The 9,784-nt window shown below is 59.5% G+C and overlaps 1 protein-coding gene across 1 annotated transcript; it reads right to left on the reverse strand.

Moving 5' to 3' along the window:
- Positions 1 to 72: 72 nt before the first annotated feature.
- HPD (4-hydroxyphenylpyruvate dioxygenase) lies at positions 73 to 9,529 on the reverse strand. The gene is made up of 14 exons (XM_059675839.1): positions 9,402 to 9,529; positions 9,258 to 9,284; positions 8,287 to 8,349; positions 7,838 to 7,942; positions 7,217 to 7,259; positions 6,961 to 7,043; positions 5,737 to 5,826; positions 4,478 to 4,581; positions 3,988 to 4,065; positions 3,348 to 3,510; positions 3,124 to 3,195; positions 1,640 to 1,762; positions 450 to 566; positions 73 to 349 (listed from the first exon to the last, which is right to left on the reverse strand). Exons 1-14 carry the CDS (start codon positions 9,402 to 9,404, stop codon positions 239 to 241), a joined length of 1,182 nt encoding a protein of 393 aa, XP_059531822.1. The 5' UTR covers positions 9,405 to 9,529; the 3' UTR covers positions 73 to 238.
- Positions 9,530 to 9,784: the final 255 nt, after the last annotated feature.

Raw genomic sequence — 9,784 nt, forward strand, 5'->3', positions numbered from 1 at the left:
CCTCCCACACAGACACCAAAAGACACCGCATTGGATCCCTGTCCGCTTTATTCCCCTGGACGAGGGCGTGGTCAGGAGGTGGGCGGAACCTTGGTGGGCGGGATCTAGAGGGAATGGCCAGTAGGAAGGGCTTGCTGTTCAGAGACTGTGGGGTGGGCGTGTTCCAGAGCTAGGGGGCGTGGCCCGCCGTGCGCGGGCAGGTGGGCGGGGCCTCGGCGCTCAGGCGGGACTCGCGGGTCTACATGCCGCGGATCACTCCGTTGGGCTCCAGGTCTGTGAGGTTGCCCCGCATGTTCTGCTCCTCCTCGAACGCCTTGAACAGTGCATTGAAGTTGCCGGCTCCAAAACCCTGCAGCGGCAGAGAGGAGGTGAGTTGCGAGTCCAGAAAGCCAGCCAGGCTAAGCTGCATGCCCGCCCCCTCGGGCTCGCTGGGGACCGGCGCCACCTACCTGGTGGTTGTGGCGCTGAATGACCTCCAGGAAGAGCGTGGGCCGGTCCTGCATGGGCTTGGTGAAGATCTGTAAGAGGTAGCCGTTCTCGTCGTAGTCCACCAGGATTTTCAGCTCCTAGGTTGGAGACAGAGGGCAGGATGAGGGGGAGGCCCACCTGCCCGGCACATGGGATCCTTAGCAAGTCCATAGGAAGGGACTCCTGCACCCCCTAAGCCAAGAAAAGACCTGTGTCTCCAGCAGTTCCAGACAGCTCAGCATAGATCCTCTCAAAACAAATAAGTAAATAGAAATTAAAGAGATCCCCAATTGCATCATGGCCGGCCTGGACCACCCGAGTAGCCTCCACAGAGTTCTCCCTGCTTCTGCTTTTGCCTCTTCGCAATCCATCTTCCCGACAGACAGGGAGTTAGACGTGCACTGACCACCAGGGGGCGGTGCAGAACATGGCCGGTGTTGCTGGCTGGCTGGGCCCCCGTTGAAGGATGGTGGTGCCTGGCCAAGTCGGGTGCCAAGGAAGGCCCAGGCGGGGGGCGGCAGGCAGCCAGGGTAAGGGAGGCCCCGGCCAGCAGTCTGCAGCGGCTAGGGATCCTACCCTGCACGAATTTCATGCACTGGGCCTCTAGTATATTACTAAAATGATTAGAAACCCCCCAAAAACTACTATGATTTTTGGCCACAGAAGAACAAAATCCAAAGTCCTGAATAGCCTACTCCTATGACCTAGGCCGTGCGCCCTTTCATCCGCTCTAGTCTTTCTGTTCCTCAGGCACTTGGAGCCAGCTCCTGCCTCAGGACCTTTGCACTGCTGTTCCCTCTGCCAGTACTGCTCTTTCCCCGGCCTTTGACATGGCCAACTCCTTCTCATCATCTAGATTTCCCGGAAATGGCACGTCCTCAGAGACACTTGCCCTGACTACCTCCTGTAAAGTGGTCCAGGTCCCTCTCTGTCACAGCCTGTTTTAACTCCCTGTGCGGTTCCGACTCCCTCGCTCTCTGATGGTGCCCGTGCTATGTACTTGTCATCTGTTTCCGCACTAGAACGCAAGTCCCATGACAGCAGGGGCCTGGTCTGGCTTCCCTCCGTGTCTGGGTGCCTGGCGCAGGGTAGGGCTTTGGACAGAATTTGTGAGGCGAGATGGAACTCGACCCGTTCTCCCAGCTGACCCGGGAGCCTGCTCCAGCCTCACCTCCAGGGCATCAAGGTTCTCCTTCACCCGGATCTTGGCCGACTTGAGCTTCTCCCGCAGCTGTTTGTAGTACGTGGATGGGACATCCAGGAATTCCATGCCTCTCTCTCTCAAGTGGCGGATCTGTTTCAGAACAGGGTCAAGTTCAGCCTCCTCTGCCATGCTCAGCATCCCTAGCCAGGTGGAGGTGCTGGCCAGGAGGAGGCAGGGTCCCCGCCCTGCCTCCCCCAAACTGCCAGGGTGTGCTGTGACCCCGCCCCCTTCCTCCTGTGGCGGGGGGGGGGGGGGGGGACTGTGGGGCCCCTTAGAGGAGCAGCAATCACTAGCATTTGTGGCATGCTCACCGGTGCCTGTCCCCAGCACTTTCTAAGCCCTGCCTCGTTCTGTCCTTACAGTCATCTCCTGAGGCATTTCGAGGAGACTATCCCCACTTCACAGCTGGGGAAACTGAGGCATTGAGAGACTACGTATCTGTTCTCAACGTCATAACCAGAGCGATTTTACTAAAATACCAGTCACGTCACTGCTCTGCGGTGGTGTCACATCTCTGAGTGCAAGTGCTCACCGTCTGCCCCCACTCCAACGTGCTAACCCTGGCTCCTGCCCCCCTCTCCTTTGCTCCTTCTGTTCCAGCCACATGATCTTGCTGTTCCTTCAGCCTGCCTCTGCCCTGGCTGTCCCCTCTGCCGAGGGTGCTTTCCCCCAGATATTCACGTGCTTCCTCCAAGTCTGGCCCTTCCAACGCTGCATTCTCCAATGTCTCCCTCTCAGGGAGGCCTTTCGTGACCACCCTGTGCAAGCTGTAGTGTCCTACGCCCTCCCTCTCCCACTGCCAGAGCGCTCACTGCCTTCTCACACGTGCGTTTTACTTGTTTCGTTTTCTGCCTCCGTCGATGGGTCCCAAGGACCTAAAACAGCACCCAGCACATAGTCAGCCCTCAGTACACATCTATTGAGTAAGTGAATGAATGAATGAATGAATGCGGTTGCCAGGGTCACGCAGTGAATTCTTGGTTGGGCTGGGATTGAATGGGACGGGCCAGGCTCTTGACCGCCCTGCCACATACAGCCATCGAAGGAATAAGGGAGGCCCAGCCTTCCCAGGGCCTGGAGCCGTAGACTCAGGGCATTCAATTTGGCTCCAAGGGCCTAACCCCTCTGGACCTAATATCCTCATGTTCATGGTGACGCAACGAAAGCCCAGAGAGGGGGGTCGAATCCCCCGGAGAAACACAGCAAGTCCCTGGCAGAGCTGGGAAGAGAGTGCAGGCTTCCTGTTAACTCCGGCCCCTGCTGTCTCTAAAGCCCAGAATGTTGTTCCGAAGGGAGATGAGCTCTGCGGATTGAGAATGTGCCTGCACACGAGGGGCAGGGACCAGCCGGGGCCTGTGAACGGGGCCTGCACTGCCCCCCCTTTCCTTCCTGCCGGGATTGGCTCTGGAGCTGAGTCAGAGGTGACTCGGGGCCAGGGATGGGCCTCTCACCGCTGTGATGATGTCTTGGGTCTTGAGAGCGATGTGCTGGACGCCCGCGCCCCCGTTGTAGTCCACGTATTCCTGCGGGAGGGCGACAAGGACCCCCGTCACCGCCCGTCACCGCCGGGGCCCTCACGCCTCCTCCCTGCGCCCGCCCCAGTCCGGCCAACAAGGACCCCCGTCACCGCCGGGGGCCCTCACGCCTCCTCCCTGCGCCCGCCCCATCCGGCCACCTGGATCTGGGATTTCTTCCTGCCCGGCGCCGGCTCGTTGATGGGCATCTTGATGGACTCCTCGTAATTGGCCACCACGATGGAGCGCAGGGAGCTGTACTCCGTGTGCACCTGCGTGTCGTCCACGGACCAGAAGCGGTGGAACTGCAGGTTATTCAGGTACCTGCGGGGGGGGGGGGGGGCGCGTTGGCTTTGGGACGGCCCGGGTCCCCGTCCCCATCTTCCAGAATCTGTGCCCGGAGCCGCTCCGGAAAGGAGGCGCCGTCCGTCCGTCCGTCCGTCCGTCCGTCACACACATCTCAGATTTGCCCCTTTGTCCTGACAGTTTCCCTTGGGGCGGGAGTACAGTCTTGTAACCGGATCCCATGGGGAAGCAATGCCTCCGCAGCAAGTGCTTTGAGAAGGGGCCTTGCTCCGAATTTGCACAAGGGTGCTGCCTGGGTGGGGGCAGTCTTCCTCCCGCCTCCACCTGTGGGCCACTTTGGGCCTTAAATCCTCTGGTCTCCATGGGGACGGTTCTACAGGGAGCAAGCCTCAGGCGAACTTCCTACCACCTGGGGCTCCGGGGCGCGCTGGTGTCCTGGGGGCAAGGACGCGGGGGCGTGGGTCTTTGCGGGGAGGGCCTGGGCCAGGGACTCACCAGTCCGAGGCGGACAGCATCTCCTGATCGGGCTGGTTCCCCACGATGTGGTCGATGACCTCGAGGTTGCTCTGGGGCCTGGGAGAGGGACTCGGTTAAGGGATGAGAAAGTCACTCCCTCAGTCTGCTCTCCTTCCCGCTGGCTCCTCAGCGACTATAACAGCACCCTGTTGCGTGGCACCTGCTACAGGCATCTTATCTGTGTCGCTCACACACCCTCACTAGCCCCATTTTCCAGGTGAAGAAACTGAGGTGCAGAGAAATACAGGAACTGGCCAGTGTTTTGCAGCTGTGAAGTGACAGCTGGGATTCGAACCCAGGCAGCCTGGGTCCGGAGCCTATGGTCTTGGGCTCTGTGCTGCCTCTCCAAGCCGCCCGTGGGGACCCTCAGGAGCTCCCCAGCAGGCTCGCAACGCTCCACCCCTGCAGGGAAGCCCAGACGAGGGGAGCATTGCCCCCCCCCCCACCTCCCCGCCCCAGGATCACTCACAGCTTGGAGAGTGCGGGGTCTCTGTTTGCCGTGGGCTCGAATCCAGGCAGGAAGAAGCCGGTGTAGTTCATCTTCTCCACCAGGGTGTGTGTCGTGTCCCCATACTGCGGGCGGAAAACAGGCTGGCTGGGCTCCTGAGCTCCCTTCCCCGCTGAGGCCGGGACATGGCACCAACACAGCCGGGTCCCAGCCCGACTGGTCCTAACGTGCCGTGTGATCTTGGGCAAGTCACTTCCCCTTTCTGAAAGGACCTGCAGTCTGTCATTTGGGAATGTCTTTGACTCTGTGTGTCCCAGAGGACCAGAGGTTCTGTGAGGGCGGGGACACTTTCTTGTTCAAGGCTATGTCGTCAGCACCTAGGTGAGCGGTTCTCAACCTGTGGGTCAGGACCCCTTTGGCGGTCCAACGACCCTTTCACAGGGGTCGCCTAAGACCATCCTGCACATCAAATATTTACATGATGATGCATAACAGTAGCAACATTGCAGTTATGAAGTAGCAACGAAAATAATTTTATGGTTGGGTCACAACATGAGGAACTGTATTTAAAGGGCCAGAAGGTTGAGAACCACTGACCTAGGTCAGTGCCTGGTGCCATAAACAGATGGGACTAAGTGAAGAAAGACGAGGGCGTTGGGTCAGACCACAGCGAAGGCGCTTTCGATGGGAACCATCTCTAGGGTGTATTTAACCTTGAGAAGTGGGACTGCGGTTGTCTCTGTGTGACGATAACACGGGTGGGAAGCACCTTGCTGATCCTTGCTTGAGTGTCTGTGCCAGCCACCGTTGTGCTAAGGGCTGTACACGGGTGATCTCATTTGACCTTGACCGTAGGAGGGTCACAGAAGGAACTGAGGCACACAAAGGTTAAGTACTGCATCTCAGGTCACACAGAGGGTCCAGCCGCAGTCCTTGCTCACTTAAATGAGGTCACAGAGAGGTGACGTGATTTGCCCAAAGTCACAGCTAGCGCAGGGGGCGGGCTTCCCCAGACCCCTCCTGAAGCCTCCATCCCCAGGACGTCACCCCCACTGGGAGGAAGGGAAGTGTGTGTGGGGGGGGATCGTGGGGGGATGAGGGGTGGCAGGTAGCGCTCATCGGCCTCTGCACCCTGGGCAGGCATTACAGGTGATCAGACTCCCGGGAGAAGGCTGTGCTCTGAAACGCGGGGGGCATGAGGAGCCTGGGCGGGGGCGGGGGATCCCCGCATCTTAGGGGGTGCGGATGGCAGGAGGGTGGGGGCACCGAAGTTTACTCACCGTCTGCAGCACAGCAAACTTCACCTTCCCAAACTTATCTTGCTCCACCCAGGGCTCCCGAATGATTTTGGCACCCCGTTGCCGGGCTTTCTGCAGGGGAGATGTGGGGGGGGGGGGGTTGGGAGGCGGTGAGGGCCAGACCCTCCGGGAGCCCTTGCAGGCTGCTCCCGCTGGATCACCTCTGCGGGGTCCAGCCCCGGCAAGAACCCTGGCCAGCTTCTGCACTCGGCCCTGGTGCCCATGCCTCATGCCCATTTGGCAGATTGGGAAACGGAGGCCCAGGCCCAGGGTTGATTCTATGGGAGACAAACCCAGTTGGGGGTAGGGGTCTGTCTGCCTCTCCTCCCTCACTCTGTGGCCCTTTCCCTCTCCAGGCCTCCGCTTCCCCATCTGTAAAAAGGGGGGTTCCATAAGAAGAGTCTGAGCTGGCATTAACTGAGCACCGAGGAGAGGATGTGCCCGCCCCCTGCCAAGTGCCTTACGCACATAATTCGTGTGTGTATGTAGCAAACCGACCTTACTGCGTGTCTGTGCTTGTCACAGGTGAGGCCCTGCTGTCGGTATTAACTTCTTTCATCCTCACAGTGACATTATACGAAATCGAGGCACAGAGAAGTTAAGCCACTTGCCCGAGGTCACACAGCAAGTAAGATTCAGGCCCAGGCAGTCTGCCTCTGGGATCTGGGATCTGAACCTCTGAACTGCCTCTCGAGTGAAGGGTTTGGTTTAGAGTCGTGCTCAAGAAATGGCCACTGGGCCCGGCTGGTGTGGCTCAGTGGTTGAGTGTCGACCTATGAACCAGGAGGTCACGGTTCGATTCCCGGTCAGGGCATGTGCCCGGGTTGCGGGCTCGATTCTCAGTGTGGGGCGTGCAGGAGGCAGCCGTTCAATGATTCTCTCTCATCATTGATGTTTCTATATCTCCCTCCCTCTCCCTTCTTCTCTGAAATCAATTCAAAAAAAAAAAAAGAGAAAAGAAATGGTCACTGATCTCATTGCCTCTCTGTGAGCCCAGTGAGGTGGGGGGCTGTGGTTCTCCTCATTTTATAGTCGTGGAAACTGAGGCTCAGAGAGAGGACACGCAGGTAGGCGAGCGCCACTGGAAGTCGAGCGTGTGTCCCTCCACACAGCGGTGTCCCCCAGCCCTGACTGACGGGGTCGCTGTGGGGACAGGGCAGGCCGAGCCCTATTGCGCCGTCTCCACGCCAGCGGGTCGGGCCTCACCTGCACGATGTAGTCACAATCTTCCACCTCGAATGCGATGTCCTTCACCCCGTCTCCGTGTTTCACCAGGTGATCGCCCATCTCTGCGGCCGGCAGGGGGTGGAGGGGGTGTTGGAGTCACGGCCCCTCACCTGTCCTCCCAGCCTGCTGGGCTCCATCTCCTTCTAGGCTGACGCCCCCTCCCTGAACCCTGCCCCCACCCATGACACCAGGTCTCCAGCCCCCGGCACCTCGAACCCCTCGGGGATCCCCTCACCTTTGTTCCAGGGGTTGAGAGCAGAGGAGAAAACAAACACAATCTAGGACACAGAGGAGCAGACGGGTGAGCTGTGGCCCTGGGGACCCCCACCCCTCCTCCCTGCTCGCCACTGACACCCCTGGTGGGGGCAAAAGGAACCAGAGCAGCCCCCGCCCCCGCCAAGGCCGGCCCTGGGTTGCAGTCCCTGCTCTGCCTTAGTTTGCCCCTTGGTCCTGAAGGACTGGGGGCTTTTCGTCTGCCAGCCACCCTGGGGGCCTGGGACAGCTGCTGTGGCCTCCTGGGCTCAGTCTTCTCGCTCTGACGCCTGAGGCCTCTGCCAGTTTTTCCTGAACGTCCGTGAGGCCAGCATCGGAGAAGGAGGTGGAACTAAGAAGGTCCCTGTTGCATGTGGTACAGAGGTGCCTGGGGGAGGGGGCGGGGCGGGGTGGGGGTGGGAGGCCGCACGCAGCTCATGCTCCTCTCACCATGCCAGACACCCGGGAAGAGGCCTGGGTCTGCTTGGACAAAGGGCCTCCTGGTCTACCTCACCCAAAGGCACGAGAGTTCGGGGAGCTCAGCGAGCAGCAGGAAGAGGGGGTGGGCCTCCTGGGTGAGTGGTGTTCCTGCGGGGGGACTCACCTGCCCTTGTTTGACCACGTGGCTGACCACCTCCCTGGACCCGGTCTCCAGGCCCTTGTAGGCGATCGGCTTAAAGCCCATCTTGCTGCAGTAGAAGGACGCGGCCTGCATCACAGAGCAACTGGTTCGTGAGGGCCCAGGGGCCATCTTGGGGGCCCATGAGAGCTCCATTCCCCTCAGCTGCTCGGCCCCATGGCCCCAGGTCAGAGTCCCTCCTGGGGAGAAAGGCTGCCCTCTGACCCCTCCTGACCTCTGATAAGATTCCTGCTGGGGTCCGGCCCTGACTGTGTAAACAGGACCCAGAATATCTGTCCTTCGAGCCGGTCCCAGCACTGGCCCTGATCCTCCCCTCCCGGGGGCCAATCACAGGCTCAGCTGGAGTCCTCCCCTGTCCCCGAGGCCCTCCCGCCCGCCCTCTGCCCACCCCAGCACCTCGCCCAGGCCTCTACCTGCTTGGCATTGCCAACCCAGAAGGTCACAGAGTGGAAGTGGAGGAATCGGCCTCTCTCGGGCTGAGGAGGAGAGAGGGGGTGAGTCACCTCCCTGGCCCGCCCCCTCTCCCCGCAGCCTTGCCAGGATGCAAAGCCGGTTTCTCATGCAGAACTAGAGCTCCTGGGGCCAGGATTGGGAAGCCCCTCAGGAGGCCTGCCCAGCTTTCACAGAGGGAAGCAGCGGGTGCTACAGCAGCACCGATTTCAGCTGGACCTTAGAAAGCACTTCTAGGCAGGATTGAGAGACGGAAGGAAGTTAAGAAGAGACAGACATTTTCCTGAGGAAGGCGAGGTTGAGTCCAGCACAGGCTGGGGCCAGAGGTGACCTCGAGTGCGCGTCCTGGGCTTCACAAGCCCAATCTACTTATTGCTCTTTTTTTTTTTTTTTTTTGGTCACCCCCCGCCCAAGGATATTTTTCCCATTGATTTTTATTTTTATTACTTTTTAAAATATATTTTTTATTGATTTCAGAGAGAAAGGGAGAGAGATAGAGAGAATCACTGATTGGCTGTCTCTAGCACACCCACACGGGGATCAAGCCCACAACACAGGCATATGCCCTGACTAGGAATCAAATCGTGAATCCCCTGGTTCCTAGGTCGATGCTCAACCACTGAGCCATGCCGGCCTCCGGGCTCCATTGATTTTTAGAGAAAGGGAGGGAAGAAAGTGGGGGAGAGAGAGAGAGAGAGATCAATGTGTGAGAAACACATTGATTAGTTGTCTCCCACAAGTGCCCCGACGGGAGCTGGGGATCTAACCTGCAACCCAGGTACATGCCTTTGACCGGGAATTGAACCTGCAACCCCTAGGTGCATGGGCAGGTGCTCTAACCACTGAGCACACTGGCCAGGGTCTTAGTCCTCTTCTGAGGTTTGCTGACACCGCAGTCTCCCGGGCCCCGACCCACATTTCCCCTTCTGCTTACCTTCTCTCCTTTGTTGCTGTAAGATGTCTAAGGAGAAAGAAAAGGACAGTAAGGCTCGGAAGTTCAGCCACACGGTGTTTCTGGAAGTCCCCCTGCTGATCGTGCCACCTGCGGAGGCTGCCATGGCCCTGAGCAGGCACTTACCATGATGGATCTTGGTCACGGCTTCCTGCTGGGAAGACTGGGACGAGAGGCCGGGAGGAGTGCTGGGCAGAGGTATTTAACGCCCAGCAGGTCCCGCCTCTGGCCTCTTGTTCTTCTTGGGGGGCAAGGGGGAGGAGCTGATCCCAACCCTGGCAGCTCGGAGGCCGGGAGGCCGGGAGCCTGCCATCCAGTGGCCTCCCTGGACAGGGCAGTGCAGTCAGGTCTGGAGAGGGGGAGGGACTGGCCCAGGGCCACTAGGCAGTGGCCAGGGCAAGAAGCCAAGGGCACATTCTTTCTAGGACCAGGGCTTGGACTGTGATCTCTGCCCTCCAGAACCTAAAGCTCAGAGGCCAAGGCCAGCAGGAGTGCAGTGCTGGCCCCGA

Source organism: Myotis daubentonii, chromosome 19 (assembly GCF_963259705.1).
Source record: "Myotis daubentonii chromosome 19, mMyoDau2.1, whole genome shotgun sequence".
In the NCBI taxonomy this organism is placed as follows: domain Eukaryota; kingdom Metazoa; phylum Chordata; class Mammalia; order Chiroptera; family Vespertilionidae; genus Myotis; species Myotis daubentonii.